The sequence below is a fragment of the Esox lucius genome, chromosome 12 (assembly GCF_011004845.1).
Source record: "Esox lucius isolate fEsoLuc1 chromosome 12, fEsoLuc1.pri, whole genome shotgun sequence".
NCBI lineage: Eukaryota > Metazoa > Chordata > Actinopteri > Esociformes > Esocidae > Esox > Esox lucius.
The window spans coordinates 24,592,326-24,614,430 of NC_047580.1; the positions used below are offsets into that span (position 1 = coordinate 24,592,326).

At 41.2% G+C, this 22,105-nt stretch overlaps 2 protein-coding genes across 7 annotated transcripts in view; both read right to left on the reverse strand.

Annotated features, from left to right (window-relative positions):
• Nucleotides 1-13,861, reverse strand: part of rap1gap (RAP1 GTPase activating protein) — a 76,679-nt gene extending 62,818 nt beyond the window's left edge. For both annotated transcript variants that reach the window (XM_034295881.1, XM_029124009.2), the window contains exon 1: nucleotides 13,780-13,861. The gene's annotated coding sequence lies outside the window, so the exon portion shown is untranslated. The remainder of the gene's footprint in view (nucleotides 1-13,779) is intronic.
• Nucleotides 13,862-14,203: 342 nt separating this feature from the next.
• On the reverse strand, nucleotides 14,204-21,746 carry LOC105022382 (5'-nucleotidase domain-containing protein 2). Of its 5 annotated transcripts, none has more exons than XM_010890707.4 (15): nucleotides 21,529-21,743; nucleotides 20,612-20,799; nucleotides 19,046-19,230; nucleotides 18,784-18,858; nucleotides 18,619-18,674; nucleotides 18,457-18,550; nucleotides 17,591-17,719; nucleotides 17,029-17,089; nucleotides 16,804-16,906; nucleotides 16,405-16,506; nucleotides 16,225-16,306; nucleotides 16,048-16,134; nucleotides 15,719-15,859; nucleotides 15,356-15,420; nucleotides 14,204-15,235 (listed from the first exon to the last, which is right to left on the reverse strand). In XM_010890707.4, the coding sequence occupies exons 2-15, from the start codon at nucleotides 20,787-20,789 to the stop codon at nucleotides 14,974-14,976; spliced, it is 1,620 nt and encodes a 539-aa protein (XP_010889009.1). In that variant the 5' UTR covers nucleotides 20,790-20,799; nucleotides 21,529-21,743; the 3' UTR covers nucleotides 14,204-14,973. The 5 variants fall into 5 exon arrangements, 4 of the variants coding, with proteins under 4 accessions (XP_010889009.1, XP_010889007.1, XP_010889011.1 ...); XM_010890705.4 differs by having other exon boundaries at nucleotides 20,612-20,971; XM_010890709.4 differs by lacking the exon at nucleotides 21,529-21,743 and adding an exon at nucleotides 19,891-19,917 and having other exon boundaries at nucleotides 20,612-20,651.
• Nucleotides 21,747-22,105: the final 359 nt, after the last annotated feature.

Genomic DNA, 22,105 nt, shown 5'->3' on the forward strand with positions numbered 1-22,105 from the left:
ATATATATATATATATTGTTACATGCCTGCCAACAACCAACTCCACTATTAGGATAATCATTAAGAAGTTCAAATCAACAGGAGCTGTGATAAACCTGCATGGATGAGATAGGTGTATTTTGCCCCCACAGTGAGGAGCAGTGGCTTCGTTAGAGTTGGGTGTCCGGGGCTATAGCCCCGAATCTCTTATGAATAGCCTCAGATCTCAAACAGACAAAAAAAATAAGAATAAATGAATAGCCCGTGATCTATTAATCTATAGTTCCGCATGTACATTCAAAACCCTGTACTCTCTGTCCCTGGTGGGGCGGAGGGGTGGGCTAAGCCCCGAATGTTTGTGATCCTAGCGACGCCTCTGGTGAGGAGCATGATTCGAGAGATAAAACAATACTCCATGGATCACTGTTAGTGACTGCAGACAATTGGTTTAATCTTAGGGTGACCACGTTTCCAGTTAGACACCACCTCCATACCAAATATCAATTTGCAAATAATCAAGAAAAATATTTAATTCTTGAGAATTATTTTATTTTCATAGTTTTACCATAACATTTTCTCTCATATTTTGAGTGTACGCTGATAAACAAGAATGGTGTTTTTACGGCATTATTTTCTTTCATTTATTGGCCGTCCTTACCAAAGGGGGCAACAATTCTGGAGGGCAACTGTATATCTTTAGTGAAGTAAAGGCAATAGTATCACATTGCTCTCAGGCATTGATCGATCACTGTTCCCAGACAAAGAAAATATATATTTAAGTTCTAATGGATCTTCAGTGCTATGATATCTTTCAGCTCTGTGGCCTAGACAGCCTTGAGAAGAATGGCTTTCAGTGGCCACAACCGCTTTCGCTTTCTCCCTCTCTTTCTCTCTCTCCAACGCAATCGATAGAGAACCAGCCTGGGGAAGACAGACTGCTCCACTTGAATTCCCACAACAGAGAAAAAGCAACAAATAAATGACAGGTACTAAAGAATTTTATGACTATAGATCAGAAATGCGTTTAAATTACCTCACTACTTAATTTGAAATGGCCTGTATGAATACATTTATAGTCTGCACATGAAGAGGAGAATCAGATGTATTATTCATCATTAACCTAAGATTTCATCAAGTGTAACTACATCAGTATGTGCATCTAACAGTCTGGAGAGGATGTCTAAGGAGGACAAAACAGGGCAGGGCAGGGCAGGAGTGTCCTCTGCTGGGCCGTGGAGGGATTGATGCACTCCATCAGCCCTCAAGGAGCTGTAACAGACCACTCCACAGTCAACCCGAAACGGAGTCCACAGAGCGTAACGAATGGTTCCCATGTTGTTTTTCATCATAATGTGGGCGGCTCCTGTGCAAGAAAGGCCGTCGGTGGACTGACATGGTTGAATGTGGCCTGGAAACTGCAAAGAGCTGACTGTGATGTCTCTGGGGCAAGGTGATTCATGGCCTGTAAGGCCCTGTGTGCATTGTTGCACTTCCACATTGCCCTCACTACATTCATTAAGGAGAAAATAGCTTTTATTTTCAAACCAAATCTCTATTTTGGGAACATTTTATTTAATGTTACTGATATAGTTCGGAGCGACCAAAAATCATGTGGACAACCAAAAACAAGTACTGCATCTAAACCCGTTCATAAAATACATAAAGAAATATAGATTTGTGGGTAATGGAAAAGCAAAGCCCTGATTTAATGAAGTCCCACTGTGATCCGTCCTAAGCCTCAGTCCTAATGGGCCACTCCTCGGCAGAGCACTCTGCCCTGTCACTATGTAAATCCAGGGAGCTTCTAAATGTGTCGGCCAGAGAGATGCTCATAAAGCAGTGGGGCGTGGGGGCATCCTGATGTGCATGGCAGTGAACCGTCAAGACCCCCAGGCCCATTTTAGTGTGTACAGTAGGAGCTGACTCCCTGAGACGGTCTGAATCCATCAGCCTCCGTGTAAGAGTGAAAGAAAGGGAAGAGAGAGAAGAACGGGAGAAAGAGCAAGAGAAGGGGTCAGGGAAGAGTAGAGAGAGCAGACAGGGTGAGAGAAAAAGGGGAATCCGAGTGAGAGACAGAAAGAGAACCGATCCTTCCGTAGGGAGAGCAGGAGAATGGAGAGAGAGGCTGCCGGAGCTTGTACTCATGAATATAACCATGAAAGAAAGACGTTGGTGGAACTGTATCTTATACATTTTACTTATGGGTTTTCATCATCTTGGTACATGTACTGTAACAAAACATGGTTCAGAGAACGGCCATTTCCAGGCTGCTATTGCTCAGCTATGCAGCCAATATACAACCCTGTTTCCAAAAAAGTTGGGACGCTGCGTAAAATGCAAATAAAAACAGAATACAGTGATGTGCAAATCATTTATCTATATGTTTAATTGAGAATAGTACAAAGACAACATATAAAATGTTGAAACTGAGAAAATATCTTGTTTTTTGGAAAAACACATGCCCATTTTGAATTCACGTTTCAAAAAGGTTGGGACAGGAGCATTTTTACCACTCTGTTGCATCACTTCGTCTTTAATCAATACTCAGTAAGAGTTTGGGAACTGAGGAGACCACCTGCTGTAGTTTTGAAAGTGAATGTTGTCCCATTCTTGCTTGATTTAGGATTTCAGCTGCTCAACAGTTCGGAGTCCCCTTTGTCATATAAAGTATATTGTTCAGCATTAATGGCGCCTTCACAAATGTGCAAGTCACTCATGCAATGTGTACTAATACACTCCCATACCATCATGCATGCTGGCTTTTGAACTGTGCGCTGATAAGAAGCTAGACAGTCCCTCTCCTCTTAACACCAGAGTACTCAGCGTCCATGATTCCCAAGAATAATTTAACATTTTGATTGGTCAGATCACAGGACAGTTTTCCACTTCGCCTCAATCCATCTTAGCTCGGGCCCAGAGAAGGCAGCGGCGGTTTTAGATCTTGTTTGTATATGGTTTCTTCTCTGCATGGCAGAGTTTTAACTTGAATTTGTGGACGCAGTGTAGGTACTGTAGATGGCGAGATCCCCAAACTCTTTGCCATTTTACATTGAGTTAAATTGTTGCACTAATTGCCACGCAGTCTTTCCGAGTGGTGAATGTTTTATTATCCAATCATATTACCGAACTGTTGCCAATTGACCTGATTAGTTGTGTGATATTCCACAAGGTTTAGGTTTTTACACAACTTTCCCAGGCTTTTGTTGCCAACTTTTTTGAAATGTGTTGCTGGCATCAAATTCATAGTGGGCATATATATCTTTCAAGAAACAATAAAATACCTCAGTTTCAACATTTGCTATGTTGCCTTTGTACTATTTCCTATAGAATACAGGGTTTAAATGACTTGCACATCATAGCATTTACATTTTGCGCAGGGTCCCAACTTTTTTACAACAGGGTTGTACGACCTGAGTACCAGACCGCATGCGTCTCAGCGTTATAGGACAAAATGTCATGATGGATTATGGTCAGTGTTTCAAAAGGACTACGACCCCCATATGACCATAGCCTACTCAGAAAGGTCAAAACAAACGTTTCATTGCTGCAACACAAGATTTATGAGCAGACGACAGTCAATTCATGCCTAAAGGTCACTGAGGTGGGGTTCACGCATGCCTCCCTGTAGTTTTCAGCAGGGGAGAAATGTCCTAGTGTAATTCTCAACTATTGACTGGACGTGTAATTTGCAACTCAGTGGGCCAGAAGACACACAGAGGACACCGGGCACATATCCCTACAGGGGTTGGAAATCACAACATGCAGTCTATCAGCTACAGAGGAGCAATTCAATCCTGTTAGGAGTCAGTATGTTATTCTGCGGAGGAAGCAGCCACTCTTTCTGGAGTCCAGGCAATCTTTCATCTTTTCACACAGCTATAAGTATTAATTCACTCCACACATATTAATCATAGACTAGAGTTTTAATATTGGTTGCTATTGTATAGATTTACTTATGCATGTCCAGATTTCTTATAAGTTCATTGATTTTTGGTATTCAGTGTTCATCATAACCATGGACAGCATTTGTTGTACGAGCTAAAGATATGTCCTGTATATAGTATAGCAGTGGATCAATAGTGGGGTCGCTGGTCCGCAGTTCTGCTCCCAGCCATTCACTAGTCTAGTGTGCTGTACTGCTCCTGGCCATTCACTACTCTAGCATGCTGTACGGATCCTGGCCATTCACTAGTTTAGTGCACAGTACTGCTCCTGTCCATTCACTAGTCTAGTGTGCAGTATTGCTCCTGGCCATTCACTAGTCTAGTGTGCTGTACTGCTCCTGGCCATTCACTAGTCTAGCGTGCAGTACTGCTCCTGGCCATTCACTAGTCTAGCGTGCAGTACTGCTCCTGGCCATTCACTAGTCTAGCGTGCAGTACTGCTCCTGGCCATTCACTAGTCTAGCGTGCAGTACTGCTCCTGGCCATTCACTAGTCTAGTGTCCAGTACTACTCCCAGCAATTCACTAGTCTAGTGTCCAATACTGCTCCTGGCCATTCACTAGTCTAGTTTACAGTACTGCTCTTAGCCATTCACAAGACTAAAATCAGCTAAAATCACCCAACATTTGACCCCTTATTATCACCAATAGCACAACTCTAGCTGGTAAGTGTGTAGTGTTTTTCACTAGCCCATCACAAAGTCTGAATGAGCAAGGGGCAGGGCTAAATTAATTACTTTCTTATCTGAAAGACCCCGGAAGGAGCTGGCAATAGGGAAAGAAGGACACAAAAGAGAACCGTATACACCACAAGAATCACTGAAGAGAACCATATACACCACAGGAATCACTGAAGATAATTGTATACACCACAGGAATCACTGAAGAGATCCATATACACCACAGGAATCACTGAAGAGAACCATATACACCACAGGAATCACTAAAGATAACTGTATACACCACAGGAATCACTGAAGAGATCCATATACACCACAGGAATCACTGAAGAGAACCATATACACCACAGGAATCACTAAAGATAACTGTATACACCACAGGAATCACTAAAGATAACTGTATACACCACAGGAATCACTGAAGAGAACCATATACAGCACAGGAATCACTGAAGAGAACCATATACACCACAGGAATCATTGAAGATAACTGTATACACCACAGGAATCACTGAAGATAACTGTATAATCACACCACAGGAATCAACACTCTCTTTAACACACACACACAAAATGAAATGCAGTTAGCATCTAACCAGAAGTGCAAATACTAGATTGCAGAAAATATACAAATGAAATCCCCCTCTATATATTGAATAGGTCTCTCTACTTCTCCCTCTCTTTTTCATGGTTTCTCTCTCTGTAGCTCTCTGTCTAGCTGTCTATCGGCATCTCTTTGTGTCACTCTCAATTTAAAGGCTTTTCTAGCATGGGAAACATTTGTTTACGTTGCCAAACCAATTGAAAATAAAAACATATACACTCACCTAAAGGATTATTAGGAACACCATACTAGTACTGTGTTTGACCCCCTTTCGCCTTCAGAACTGCCTTAATTCTACGTGGCATTGATTCAACAAGGTGCTGAAAGCATTCTTTAGAAATGTTGGCCCATATTGATAGGATAGCATCTTGCAGTTAATGGAGATTTGTGGGATGCACATCCAGGGCACGAAGCTCCCGTTCCACCACATCCCAAAGATGCTCTATTGGGTTGAGATCTGGTGACTGTGGGGGCCATTTCAGTACAGTGAACTCATTGTCATGTTCAAGAAACCAATTTGAAATGATTCGAGCTTTGTGACATGGTGCATTATCCTGCTGGAAGTAGCCATCAGAGGATGGGTACATGGTGGTTATAAAGGGATGGACATGGTCAGAAACAATGCTCAGGTAGGCCATGGCATTTAAACAATGCCCAATTGGCACTAAGGGGCCTAAAGTGTGCCAAGAAAACATCCCCCACACAATTACACCACCAGCCTGCACAGTGGCAACAAGGCATGATGGATCCATGTTCTCATTCTGTTTATGCCAAATTCTGACTCTACCATCTGAATGTCTCAACAGAAATCGAGACTCATCAGACCAGGCAACATTTTTCCAGTCTTCAACTGTCCAATTTTGGTGAGCTTGTGCAAATTGTAGCCTCTTTTTCCTATTTGTAGTGGAGATGAGTGGTACCCAGTGGGGTCTTCTGCTGTTGTAGCCCATCCGCCTCAAGGTTGTGCGTGTTGTAGCTTCACAAATGCTTTGCTGCATACCTCGGTTGTAACGAGTGGTTATTTCAGTCAAAGTTGCTCTTTTATCAGCTTGAATCAGTCGGCCCATTCTCCTCTGACCTCTAGCATCAACAAGGCATTTTCGCCCACAGGACTGCCGCATACTGGATGTTTTTCCCTTTTCACACCATTCTTTGTAAACCCTAGAAATGGTTGTGCGTGAAAATCCCAGTAACTGAGCAGATTGTGAACTTCTCAGACTGGCCCGTCTGGCACCAACAACCATGCCATGCTCAAAATTGCTTAAATCACCTTTCTTTCCCATTCTGACATTCAGTTTGGAGTTCAGGAGATTGTCTTGACCAGGACCACCCCCCTAAATGCCTTGAAGCAACTGCCATGTGATTGGTTGATTAGATAATTGCATTAATTTCTTTACACTCCCACAACAAGTGGAATATAAGAACTGTATCCTAACTAAATCAATTTAGTTAAATATTATAAGTTATGTAAAGCATGGTAGAAATATGCAAATTGTTCCGAGTATGAATGACAATGGAAAATAAATACTGGTTATGTTCACAGTGTTGCTTGTATACCCCGGTTGGTCTGGTTCTCATGGCAACAGGTCACAAATCTGGCTGTTGTGATTTCACATTGCTGTATATTGCAGATACAGATGTGAGTTTCTCAATGTTCATCAATTGACTTGACTTAAAATTATATCTAGGTCTCTATTGAGGGAAATCTGTCCCTCTCAGTAGTAGGGAGAGAGAAGTCCATCTTTCCCTAAGCTAGAAGCAGACAGACCGACAGACAGACATGGACAGAGACACAGAGACAGACATGGTGATATGGTTCAGAGTCATGTGTTCACAATGTTACTCTGCACATACATTGCTGCTACTGAGGCGTGTAGAAGGATCATTTTAAGTAGGCGTAATAAATGTGCCCAAAACCGTGTGGGTAGTCCTACTGAACCCCATAATGATCCTTCCCACTATCTGTCACCCTATGACATCCATGCCGTTTCCATGACCACAGAGAGGAGCCGATCACAAAAATACAGTTAACCTTACTCACCTCCCAACCTCTTCAGCAGGCTTTGATTACTCCTGGCAGGAGAAAAACATATAGTAGTGTCAACACTCACTTTAAACTGTCATATGCTAAACACACAGGTCAAGCTGTGGTACTTCAGACTTCCAAAGACAGATCCTCTTGCTTCCCTATTTCAAATGGGCTACATGCTCTGAGAAGACATTCGACTATAGCTACATGCTTTTCTCTACCCTAAACACAAGCCCTGAACTTTAACCTAAAATATGATCTTACATTTGGTGACTACTGAGTTGAGATGTAGCTCAGCCTTCAGGGCAAATCTGCCTCCAGAACAAGAATCACGACAAACAAGGCGAACCTTCCGACGGCCTTGTCAGATAAGGACAAACACTGAGGATGCTGGGACACGTGTTGAACTGGCGAAAATCCCAGTTCAACACAGAAACGTCCCACGTATGAAACCAGTCAAAAATTAAATAAAGCACTCACAAGATGAGTACAGAACCTATCACCACAAGTACACCTGTCAAAATAACCACCCACGGAGCCAAGGCAGTGATTCAAACTATCTGTAAAAATAGCAGGAGTACTAAAGCAGAGAAGAGGAGGGTGACTCATTCAAAAGCCATCAAAGCAAAAGTACTATAACCAGCTCCACTAAGCTGCTAGCTGCTAGCTCCAGTCCGGCTGAAATAACATTGGAATCCCAAAACATTATTCTCCCCATGATGCACTCCTTTTGACCAAAGTCCTGCACACTATGTAGGGAATGTGGTGCCATTTGTGCCTTAGAGCAGATATTCAGTGGCTGTTGAAACAGCAGCCCACATGCAGTGTTCAGATGAATAATTCATGACAGAGGAAACGGAGGCATCCATTTCACAAAGCCTTCCAAAAACCAAAATCCCATTACCGAAATCTAGCCCTAAATAGCGTTGGTGCAACAGTAGCTGGCTTCCTAGCTAGCAACATCTACAAAAACCACTGTACAGACAGATAATTACCATTTCATTGTTAAAATAGTCAGTATGCATGTAGTCAGTATGCATGTATGTAAATTAACAACACAAATAGAAAAAAAAAAAGTCTTATTAACTTCAGTGGTTTAGTGCTGCGATGTACAAACATTCATTTAACTTCTGAGCCCCCTGGAACAACAGTGGCCACGCTAATTACAAGTCTGTAATCATTAAAAAACTGACAGCGCTATAATTGAGATGCTGTTAATTATCATAACACAGCACATCATCCTGTAGAACGTAAACAGAGATATAGGGAAGGGGGGTAGAAAAGAGAATAAAAAAGAGAGAATGAGAGAGAGAGAGAGAGAATGAGAGAGAGAGATTGAGAGACAGAGAAGATGTAGGCTACACAAACAGACCGATTTCTTCTAGTGCAGAACACAAACAGCATGATAATGACTGAAGCACAGAGCATCGTCTCCCGAGCAGCCAGCCAGGCCCATGGCCTTACATAAACTACTAGCTCATAAATAATCCATGATATGAGATCTGGCGGAGCTTTAGTGGAAATTGACAGGAAGAAGTTCTGAGGCTTTTCTCTCGGCAGGCAGTGGAGGGAGGGTAATGAGCACCGCTGAGGTCCTGTGTAGCTCCCCTGTTACACCGAACGTGCGTCTGCTGAATACTAACTGCTGCTTAGGACGGCAATATTGGGGATGGATATATTGTTTCATATCGTATGTTGTTTTATGAAAACGGTAGGCTATTGTTTTACAGCTGTTCTGTAGAGTGCAGTTATACTCTATACCTTCTTGGCTTGGTAATAACAAATGACTATATAGCATTAGTAGAAGGCTATTATTCTTCTTTTTACAGGAGGTTAAGTGCCATCCATCATAGAGAAACGTGAGCCACGAATCTGGTTAGCCACTTCAACAATGGACAGGAGCAACCATCAGTGGAAGTAGTTGAGAACTACATACGTCACATTCACGTCCCATGATGCCCTTTCAGCAGCCTACCTATTGTATCTATGCAGCGGAGCTGAGTTCCCAACATCCCCCCCTGACAATCAAAGGGTCCCTGGAGACACACAGAGAAAGACAACAGACAGACACACTAGAGCCAATTATCAGCAGGCCTTAGGCTACTGTACACAGCGGATTTCCGAGGACACGGCTCTGCAGCTGAGCCCAAAGGCTACTTAAAAAATACTAAAAAGATTCAAACTTTCCCGTTATTCCTTTGAGAAGCCAGATAAAATATCCTAATGAATAAACGTATGTACAATGCATTTACAAAAACAAAATGGGAATGTGAAGAAATAGGCTAACAAATCAAGTCTGCTTTTAAATGTTTTGATTGGACATTTAAAGGAAGGAAACATTGTCAATTGGGAAATCATCTGACTGAGGGACAGTGATAAAAGTCTGACTAAATTGACAATGTACACTATTAGCTCCTCGGGTGATAAAAACTACAGAGACAATGTGCACAATTAGCTCCTCAAGTCACAAAAACTACAGAGACAATATAAAATGTACTAGTCACCTCAAAACATAATGATAACCAAGTGTGCATGGCTTATATTCCAAAACACTAACTCTGGAACATTCCAATTGGGCAACAGCCTACCGGACAGGAATCAGAGGTGGAAAAGGTTGAAATCACCAGACGTGATAAAGTCACATTATTGCAAGTCTCTTAACCTTCAAGTCTCAAGTCAAGTCCCATGTAATGGGCAAGTCTCAAGTCCCAAGTTCCACAGCTCAGATCAAGTCAAGTCACAAGTCCCTTTTTGCTTTAAATGGTTAAGAAAAGTTGTGTTATATGATGGAGATAATCATAATTTTTTTGTTGTTTAATTTTTTAATTAGCTAATAGGAACCTAATATTATTCAGTAGGTTGTCTTTATGTATTTATATGCTGGCAATTGTCTTCATGTACACTGCTCAAAAGAATTGAGGGAACACTTAATCATCACAGTATAACACCAATAAACTTAAGGGATATCATTCTGTCCAGTTTGGAAGCATATGAAATTGTGAATCAATGTCACATGTTTTGGTGGAAATTAACATGGTGCAAATGAACAAGACTAGTTTTGCGTTTTGCTAGTGTCACTACTGGTAGCATGAGGTGGCACCTGCAGCCCATTCAGGTTGCACAGGTAGTCCAGCTCCTCCAGGATGGCATCCATCCTTCCTGGAGGAGCTGAGTAACGGTGCGGATTATTGGCATCCCTAGAAAAGATGAGTAAAAAAAAATAATAATTTAAATACACATTTTGTTGATTTAGCTTAATGTCACACTGAAAGAAATTAGAAATATCCAACCTTTAGGTAAATTTATTCTGAGAAATAAAATCAAGAAATATTTTTTTCTAGCAAAACCACATGTGGTTAATTACTGGAACACCTATAAATTCTTATGAACAAAATGGAACTGAAGCAATTTTTCCATTTAGATTTTACTGTTTTTAGTTGATCAGCATGTTTATGAACGTGCCAGCAGAAATCCATTATTTCCTGTTTCACTGGGGAACAAAAATGAGGTGACACAGAGGCCAAATGTCCTTATTCATGCATCAACATTGGAAAGATAAAAGAACACAAATAAAACTAGGGAAAGTGTGTTTTTCTGTTGTAAAATTATTACACCTGTGAGACAAATCCCATGTTGAAATTTCTGACACCCCTCTAAAATGTAGTGTAAATAACCTTTTTCAAATCCTCTAAAATTAGACTGCATTTAAGCAAACAGTCAGCAAGCATATATTTATTGTTTTTATGCTGCATTTCACAACACCCTTACTAACATCAATAAAGAGGTGAATTGAAGCACCACTTCAGGGGAATCAGAGTATGTAAATATGCATAGCAGAAGTTTGGAGTTTGGCTGTAAAAGATGTACAAAAACAAACATTGGGTTTATTTTTAAACACCCTCTAAGAGCTGATCTCAGCTTTGGCCCACTATTTCTTCAGTACAAAATAATGTACTTTAGAGAAAGAACTCTGCAGCCACAAAAGACAATGATAATAAAATGGAACACTGACCCCAAATAAAGTTCTTCAAATGAGCTCTTACAATGTATAGTTGTTGTATGTATAAATATTCATTTATTAATATTAGTGACATTTTCTATATCATTTTTCAAGGTCTAAACTGGTTTAGAACATCATACTACCTATTTTACACATATCTAATATCAATAGTACATATAGAATATGAGTTACATACACAAACTTTTTCATTTGGATTTCAATTAAATATCCTTGCCAAGAGAGAGAATCAAAAATGCAACTGTAAACGGAGAGATATTGAGGGAAATCTGTTTTCAGAATGTCAACGCCAACTGCAAACCAACTGACAGTGGTCTGAGAGGAAGCATTACTGGCAGTCCCAACCTGGGAACACAATGACTGCTCAGCCCTGAAGCAGCCTGAAGAGGAAACACTCAGAATACTTCCCAATTGGCAACTTCCACCAAACAAAGCATTGAACTTTACCCTAGAGACATATGGGCTCAGGTTAAAAGTAGTGCACTATAGAGACAATGCACTCTCCGAAAAATGTGAAACAAATATGCTCATTTGGTTTGTCCCGGTATCAGAATAATTTTTGTTGCTTGACAGAATCCATTGCAAAGGATTCTACCAAGAAATATGACATTTTGAATTGTAGTTCTTTAAAGAAACCCATGAACACTGTATATACTATTCCACATATATTTTACAAAGGGTTCTGCTTAGAATCCTATATTAAAGGTTTTACCAAGAACATTTACATTATTTTTTAATAATTTGAGACACTTATCCAACATGACTTATGTCAACAAGTGCATACGTACATTTTTGACTTTTCGTAACCTAATTATATTTATAATCTTAAAGGCTCTTCATGGAACCACCAGCCATATAAACAATTAAAACTGAATTATTTATGACATATTTATGACAATACATAACATGTATTATTAGGCATTTAATTCAGGACCTAGTTATACCTTAACACTGTGATTTAATGACACTCCTGGTTTAAAGTTCACATTAAGCCTGCAAGACACATTCCTATGTGATGGGTAATTCCTGTTGGAATCCATACAGAGTAAGAATATGCAACAAGTGGAATTGTTAATCACCCATAATCTGTATTCTGAATGATTAGGGTGAGGAAGATTAAATACAGAGACTACCTCAATCATCAAAACTGATACTACCATTTCAGTAAAGGCTACAACAAATCCTACTAGCAACCACCAAGAAACTGGATTAGTTAACAAAAATTGCTTTTGTTGTTATTTATCTATATGAAGTTTAACATTTATAAATAAATCAACGAAAAGCATATTTTTAAAGCAATCATTCAAAAAATCACCTTAAAATAAAGAACACTGGGATAACTTTATGTTGAACCCTTCTTTCCTTCCAAAAATGCCTTATTTGCCATCAATAGAATAAGAAGAATTTAACAAATCCGATGTTACAGGTCTTTAATAACCCGTTGCCTTACAAAAAACGGTTATTAAAAATAGTTTCTTCAGGCCAAAATGGTTCACAGTTAGACCCTATTACGCCCTTTCGGAAATCTCTTGACAGGGAGGAGATGGTAGCATGGTCATCATCATAATGAGTCAATGAGTAAGGAATCCTATAGCCTGCAGTTTCTCTCGGATTCTTTCTGCCGTTATATATAGGAGCTGAGAGCAATGAATGCCAATAGAACAGATTTGTTCCTTCATGTACAGTCTTTGTCAGCTCTACGGACCAGGTCAACTCACTTATTTAACCACCCAGACGTGGGGGAATATCAATCTGTGTATAATATACTTAACAGAGGGGATTACTAATGCAATAGGCCACATTACAGGGGCATTCATATGCATAGCATGCCGCTAAACTCAAAACGATTTAACCCACATAGGACACGTTTTGATGATATTATGACAGATACACAGGCTGCATGGAACTACAGAAGTAGGGAATTAAATCGGGGAAGTTGATGCTTCTGCTATTAAGGAGTTCTGTTCCGGCTGAATAGAAAGCATGGGACAACGTCCTGAACCACACCCCAATGACCTATGTTATCATCAAGTTGTTATCGCTTTGCATTTCACTAAAGCATTCACGATTAAATGTCTAAACATTCAGCAGCTTTCTCAATTATTACCAGAACAACGCTAATAACTGTAAACCAACTGTCCGCAATGTTCCCGATTTGCTACCACGCAGTTTTGTACGTAAGAGAAGTCCTTGTCATAGGTTAAACTGTACATCAATTTGACTCAGCCAATTTGGACGTCAGATATTGTAAAACTAATTGAAATATCTTATAAAACTAACGTCGGGGTATTATAAAAATCCTGAAAGTGGAACCTACTCTAACAAAAACAGACTTTATGCGTTCTTCACTAACGTCAAACATGTACAATACATCCCAAATAAACGTTTCAACGCAAACATGTGGCCCCTCCATGTCCGTTAAACTACAAAAAAACACTTACAAAACGAGCATGAAGCCTAATAAAAACAGTTCAATTCCAATTAAAAATGAATTTAACTATGAAAATGTTTTACTTTGACGCTTACCTTTGTTTGACAGGAGTTTACGTGCGCGCTCGATGTTTCGTTCTGCTGCGGCAGCTGAAGTGAACTGTCTGGTACCCTACTCAGGCTGGTGATGAGGTGCTGCCTAGCGACGCGCAGCCAACAGCCAATGAGGTTATTTTAAAGAAAAAGTTGCAAGAGTAGAGGCCTTCAGCTTATCATACTAGGAGCTAATGAGAGTCAAACCTTTGGCTGTGGACCCGTTGGGTTTTTTCCATGTCCTGCTTGCTCAGCCGTGAAATGAAATTTTAAAATGCATTATCTGGCAAGAAGTATAATATTCTGAAGTGCTTTCATGACAGTAAAGTAGGCTAGATCTATGATAGCAGTCGTAGTGGTAGACTTGGCAGAAGAGCAAAGAGATTAGAATAGATGCCTAGCTCAAAGATTCATACCTATTTCTTGGTTTATAATTTGCATAGTCTGTTCTTTAAATTGACAATTTCATTACATAAAACTTTAACATTCAACAATCCATAATCACAAATAAAACAAGTTACATTAATGACAATATATTAACATTTGGTAATATTCTACTGAATGCTTACAGGCACCAAACATATAAAAACAGTTGCGTCAAAACTCATTCCAAAGAAGGCTTAGCGTCTGCTGGATTGAGTTTTTCCATTTAATCAGTGTCCAACTTAGACCTAAACAACCAGGTGAAAGGAGGTCCTGACTAGTGACCTTAATGAATCAATCAAGGTAGAACTGAAAACCCACAGACACACACTGCTCCTAAAATTAGTTTGACACCTAAAAGCAACTACAGTATTTGTAACATAGACAGTAAACAACATATATCACTAGCTATGTCTTCATTAACAGACAGTGTCCATGTATACATGCAGCATCAGTCTTCAAGGGCATTAAATGCAACCAGCTGTTTAAAACAGTCAATAAATAGCTCTGACATGTACAATGAAGGGTGCTTAGGTTAAAGGCTTCTAAAGGGGGGGGGGGGGATAACCCTTCAGGACTAGTTAACTTAGATCACATGCCAGAGGAACTCCAACACAGGACCTGACTACTCAGTTTTTACTTACAGTGGAGCAATGACCTAAGGTTACTCTCTGTATAATACTGATCTACAGTGCCCTCTAGTGGTCAGTTCTGTTTACACCGATGTTGATAACCCGGTGCTGAGAACGTTGAAAGGAGAACCCATGGTTGGGCTCAACGGATGTGGGCCATCTCCTCCAGAAAGGGAGTCTTCATGCAGCCGGTGCAAAGCTGGTCCATCCACAGGGGTGCCTCGTGCTGCAGTGGAGTGCGACGGGGGTAGAAGGTGTAGGAGAGGTCATAGTTCAGCAGACAGCTGATGGACGCCATGTAAACGTCAGAGAAGCGACAGAGGCGACGGGAGAAGTAGGTGGGGTTGTGACAGGTGCGGAAGATGCTGCCAAACTGGGGATTGAACAGGTTCTTTGTTCGAAGTCTGAAAAAAGAGGTAGATGGGACGTGGAGGAAAGACAAGCACATATAGAAGGAGATTAGAGGATAAGATATGGACGACCTTTCCAAGAACAATTTATACCACTAACACAAACAGACCCACCGGAGCTCTTCCCTCTCCTTTAGCCACTCCTGCAAAACCTCCATGGACTGTGAATCTCGATGCATCTTCAATACAAGAAGAGACCAATACGTATTAGACCATAAAAAACACACTTCACAAAAACAGATAAAATAGTCAAGAAATAAATGTAAAAGATGCATTCCGGGATTTTTGGTCAGTGGTTGTAAAAGTCCAAAAATGGTTCTGCTACAGGGACAAACCAAATGGGCATATTTGTTTCAAATTTTCTAAGAGCATATTCCCTCTATATATCATTATTTTCAACCTGAGCCCATATGTCCATATGAGTGTTTCCTCATCAGGCTGCTTCGATTATCTTCCATTGGTAGAGTGTTACAGTACCTGCATCCGTTCCAGCAGGCCAGTGAGGGCCTGGAGCCAGGTAAGGCTCTGGGCATACTGCTCCGTGTTCACCACCCTGGTCTCCAGGTCCAGTTCAGGCACTATGGCTCCTGTTCGCCACCCGTGACGCAGCATCAGGTCCTAGGAAAGGGAGTACACCAGGTGAAGTTTCAGCAAGGTGTACCGAATGAACACAACTAAATGTTAGCCTCTGTATTTGGTCTCTCTTCTCAGCAGTAAACATGAACATGCGGTGCATTTAACAACGGTTATTCAATTGGATTCCTGTTCAACACGCATCAACTACATTTGTTACTGCGATCACTCACAGCCAAGTCACTGTACAGATGGTCCCCGAAGTAGAGAACCCTGGAACCTCTCCAGCCTGTCAGCCTCAGGAAGTCATAGAGGTTCCCCTGAAACACAGGGGACAGACAAACTACTGGCCTCAGTCTCTGTTGGGAGAGAGTAGGTCACAGACATTTCACTGTTAAAGGTCAACTTACTTGTTTGTAGATCTGTCCTTTTTCCAAACTGTTTATCTTATCCCACTGAAGGTCACCGTTTCCATCTAAGCGTCTAAACGGTCTACGACAGGGGAACATTAGAGAGCGTTCACCGGAAGTCCAAGAATAACACAGCCACTTGACACGGTCACTGACAGTTAGCAAAAACATAATACTCACTTAACACAATCGTTGAAAAAGTGCGGTTTGTCCGCCTGAACAATGACCACGTCAAAGAAGTCCCTCCAGTCCTTCCCCACCATGTACCTCATGCCTTTATCCCTATGAGGAGAGAGAATGAGCCCGTCTTGCAGGACAAGAAACCCAGATGTCTCCGTCCACTTAACGAAATCTAATGTGCCGGCTAGGAACGCCGCCGCCATGCTTACTTTTCCTATTCCGTTAATGCTGATCTGACTGGATGATTATACAGCGTTTGCTCGTCGTCGGCCGACCCAGTTGGGTAGTAGTGAAAAATCTGACTGGCATTTAAAGAATGACAACATTCTGAATTTGTCAACCAATACGTTTGTCATTCAGACCAAGAAGACTGGGAGTCGTCATCCTCTGGACACTCACACAAAGCTGAAGGGGCTGTTCGTGATGAGGAAGAGTTTCTTCCCATGGCTGACCAGGCGATGTAGGACAGCATACGTCTCTTCCCCTCCAATAATGTATTTCTCTATGGACATGGGGGGACATGTAATAACATCAAGAACAGCAGGCATGACAAACTTCTAAATTCTGCAGGCTTCCCGAAAGGAACACCTGACTGGACCTCATACTGAATCCAACACTGCTCACCTAGATCTTGCATGACCCATTTGTACATGTAGCCTTTGATGTGGACCATTCCAATGGCTTCCTGAGGATGAAAACCATGTTTCAATGGGGCACAAAACGTAAGCAGAAATACACAGTACCAGTCAGGTTCGGACACACTCGCCCATTCAATGTATATACAGCTTCATTAAATAACCATAGAAAATGAAAACGTCAATATTTTTATAGTGCATATACTCAGGTTCTCCATAACACCCTCTGTTCAATCGAATGAGAGGAGCTTGGTTACAAAGAGGACAGAGGAGGATAAAGAAAGGGCTAGATCTCTCCTGTTTATTCTGGCAGTTAATCAGAAAAGGACGAACTGCAATTGAAAGCCTTTCACCCCATGTGGTATGAGATCCGAGTCCTGGCAACCTCTCCTTTGGTGGACAGACATTTGAACCTGCTGCTGAAAATCCCCACTGTGTCTGAATGGTCAAATAACCAGGCAGACGGTTGGGAAAACCAGCAAGAGGGAGGGAGAGAACATTAGACAAGGTGAAAACTGTATGAGAAAGAAGAAATGTGCTGAGACACTCACCGAGACATCTTTGTAAAGGTGCTCCGGGTCATACTCAATGTCATTGGAAATGAAGAAATCATTGGCCAGAGCCAGGAGGGTCATCTCTGGGATGGAGAAGATGTCCATAAACTGCTTTACTTTGGGTCCCTATTGAAAGTAAGGGAGCGGCTTACTGCTGATGAGGATATTACAGGCACTATAAAACATTAGCAGTGATTAGTGAAAGATAGCAATTAAATACTCATTCATCAACATTATATCACCTCCAAGGACAAGCGATAATGAGGCGACATATTTCAAACGTTCCTCGTAGTGAGGTAAAAAATGAAACCAGAGCCCCCAGCGAGCGAGGTCTGGACACAAAGCTAATCCCTAATTTATGAAGACAGGGAGCCAGGGCCAGACCCAGAGAATTATGGGTAACGGGTGTGTGTTTGAATTTGTGATGGAAGATTAGGAGGCAGGGCAGGCATGCTGTGTGCCGTCCACATGGAGGGATTCAACAGACACACAAGAATGTGAAGTTGAAAACATCAAAGACCCTGGCTGTCCCGATTGAACCTAATTAACATCCCCGACACCATTCAGACTGGTCCACGTTAGAGATGGATCCAGATATGTCCAATAATAACAAACTACAGAAAGGCTACATGAGTAGCATCCTGCAGCAGGACAGCACTTTACTCTAAGTAAAATGATAGATGCTACAAGAGTATCATGGTAAAAACTATTAAACAATTAAAAACAAAATTCAAGGCTTGCAGGAAAGACAGGGCCTTGCAGGAAAGACATGTGCTCAACTGGTGGAAGACAAAAACAAAGTATGCTGATACAGTCACTCCCACTCGTTAGATAATGTACTCTTCAATGACATAGCGACTGACCTTTCCATAGAAGCCGCTGACCTGGTGCAAGGGGACATGGTGGGTGCCCCCATATAGCCTCAGGACCTCCTCATCTGGAACCGGGTTCAGTCCCCTACAGGGTAAAAACTGGTTTAGCACACTGACAGGCTCATACATCGCAGTGTTAGAAAATCAACTCACCGATACACAGTCCCCAGCTGAATGTAATGGAAAGCATCTATTTTCATCAAAAGGCCCTAGGGGAGGACAAACCATACAGCACTTTAAACCCACTGCATTTTGTGATGTAATGGTTTAAAGGGAAGAATGACACATACAGGGGTGTAACTGCTCTCAGAAATGTACCTTCTGAATATCATAGTGAAGACCCCGTGCGGCAAAGTTGGGAATGTAGTCATATTTGCGGATGCCTTCAGGGTACTGACAGACAGGACCAAAATATGGTGAAATCACAAGGGTACACAAACTGTTCATGGAATTATCCGGAGCACTGAATATGCATTACGGTCTGGGGTAGGAAACTGCCCAACAAGCCACAATTGTTCCTCTTTTGTGTGTGTATTGTTGCATTGGTCAGACACACACACACACACACACACACACACACCTTGAAGTTCTCAATGAGGAAATCTCTGGCAGTGTTGTAGATCATAGTGTTGAGGGCATTGGAGTAGAGTGCCAGGGTGTAGTCATAGTCAAACCCATAGATATCCACCTCGGCCAGGCTGACCTCGTTGTTGGAGTAGATAGTGGATGAGTTGAGCAGGTTACACACACCTGGTGGGATGAGGTCTAAGACAGACAGCAGAGGGAGCCAGAATAGACTGACACTGGGCCTGCGTATTTCAGCTCCAGGCATTACATAACTACAGCGTTCCATGATTTAGGGACTTTAATCATTAGTATTAATCTTTTTGAGGTGATGCCAGTTACACAGCAGGACTGCTGTACCTGAAGCGAGGCACTGAGATTAGTGAGGCAAGCAACAACAGGATTACAGGAAATTAAGTGGGTAAGAAATCTGAAATACTGATGATTTGACAGGGCAAATTCACCCCACCCCCAGCCACCTCTCCACACACACACACACACACACACACACATGTTGGTTTTACTATCAAAATGAGGACCATCAGTGTAGTACCGTAAAAGAATACCCTTAACCCTTATCTTAACCTCAATAACCTACTCTTTATGAATAAATATAATCGTAAACTTAAGCCAAATTTCAATGAAGCTTCTTGTCAGAGTGCGGACCGACCAAATGTCTTCACCAAGATAGTAAAACAAGGACACACTCAAAAACAAATTCCTGATTTTTTAAATAAACTTCATTACTGGACAAAAAAAGGAAATCAACATATATTTTTTGTGGATCTATTTGTCCCAGTTCCCCTTGATCAAGCAATCATAACACAGCAAAAACAGAGGATTAGAATAAAAAAGTGTTACCAGCCATTTCCATCTGTCAGAAAATTCCTGGAAAATGACCACAGGGCCATGTTTAATTTAAGCTGTACAGGACAGATATGTGGACTATCGGCAGGAGTGACAGCAGCTGGTGTTCAATTTGAGTGACTACTACATCCGACTAAAAACCTAAATTTCAAGCCTGTAGAACTACACAATACAGCCCATACTTGTTTTTATAATGACGTTTTAGGCTATTGGAGATATCAAACAAAATTGACCAAAAGTTACTAATCTTAAGCGGGTCCTGATAAAACAGAATATGGATGTCGACTGAAGTACGAGGGACCCTGGCCTGCACTGCAGGGATTGGAATTGGGCTGATGTTCTTGATATAGCTTTATCCCCGATGGTAGTTTGTTGATTTCTAACAATTTGATTAACTTTAATTCTCAGAACAGTAATGACAGGATTCTTATCAGATGTAGTGTTTTACCCACTTTCAGACATGGGAAGAATAATCAGTTAAAAGACCAGCTAGAAGAGGATGCATGTTTACAAACCCCACGCATGGTCGACAAGCAAGATTCACAAAGATTCACTTCCCTCCATCAGCACCAAAATGGCGATGGTTATATACTGAGCGATGAGTGAGATCACGTGTCACCATAACACAACTTAATTCCGTTAAAAGATGGCAATCCCTGAAAGTTAACCCGACATTAGGGATATATGAGAAAAGGTTTATATTTCTACCACTTACCGTGCACAAGTCGTTTCATTTCATTATAACGTGCCCATAGGTATGTCCTGTTATCTGCTTTTGGTGCGGATGAGTACAATTGCCCGGACACAGTCAGCGGCTCCTCGGGACGTTTTTTGTCCCCAACCTGATGTCTTTGAGAGGCAGGTGTAGAGGAGGAAGCGGCAGGTAAAGGCATCGCAGCCAACCTGCAATTTGATTCACAGCTTTGATCTTTACTTTTTTTCTCTCGACTTTTCAATTCCCTGCTTGTTGAAAAGTTATTCATTTTTGAAGATCTTGAAAGAGGTGGTGTCCTGCAATCGTTTTGCCATGCACGGCCAAGTGTAGTACCCACTTTTTTGAAGGCCATTCTAATAACTGCGGAAACAATGCGTAAAAATACACCCGTAGTTTACAATGGCAGTTATGGAACTTGACCAACCAGCTGCTTACAGACAAAGTGCATATTTGACAGGTCTGACTTTTAACTCCACGCCCCCTAGTGCAGGGGGAAGGGCCGGTGTTCACTGAACCAATCACAAAATGATTGGTGAATCGGACGGATTCACAGTAGCAATACAATAGGTTTACGTTTGATAATATTTAAGTGCCTTTAAACTCGACATTAAATATTTGCAATGTTAACAGCATGTGTCACCATGCAGCAAAACATGAACCACAACAATTCTTATTTTTATGTTAATTACCTACTCAGAAATCTAAGCTGATGTGGCGGGAGTTCACTGTATCCGCGTTAATACACTTCGATGTCATACATAAACAATTACACGTGGCAACATACGTTACCAACAGCAGTGAATCCACATGCAATACTAAACGTTGACTGCCAATTTCAGCAGATCATCAGCCTCCTTGCTTTAATCCAGTGCATGATATACATAGTAACATTCGTAGTTAATACAAGCGAAACGTACCTGTTGTGTGGTTGGTCATAGCACTAAATTCAACTAGCCAGCGCTTACCAATTTCAATGCACGTTAGTCAGTCAGCTACGCAAAAAAGTAAGGTTTGTGAATAGCTCAAACTACTACTATATATAAAGCTACAATCAGACTCTTCTGACATGCAGATCCTGTTGCCGATGTATTTAGACAAAGCTATACATCTCAAAAACCTACGGCCAACCTGGGTAATCCAATGACTAACGCGGATTGAAAAGTGTAACACTGTATAAAGAGTCGCGTCGCACCCGCCTCACCGTTTAAATTTTTTTCGTATGCTTTCCATTCAACAAACGAAAAGCATTTCTGCCTGACTCACAATTTATATATTTTTTTAAAAGCTGAAAGGATACATTGCTATAGGCTCCATGCCAAACGTGACTACTCTGATTGGATGTAAACTGATTTTGATGAAAGCAAAAAATATTTGCATTGGTAGAATTTGTGTAGCAAAACATTTCATGGTAAGCGAAACCGATCTATGTGGACGTTTTGATCCCTCCTAGAAAATGTCAAATTGCAAAGGAGATAGCAAAATTTAAGTTTACCA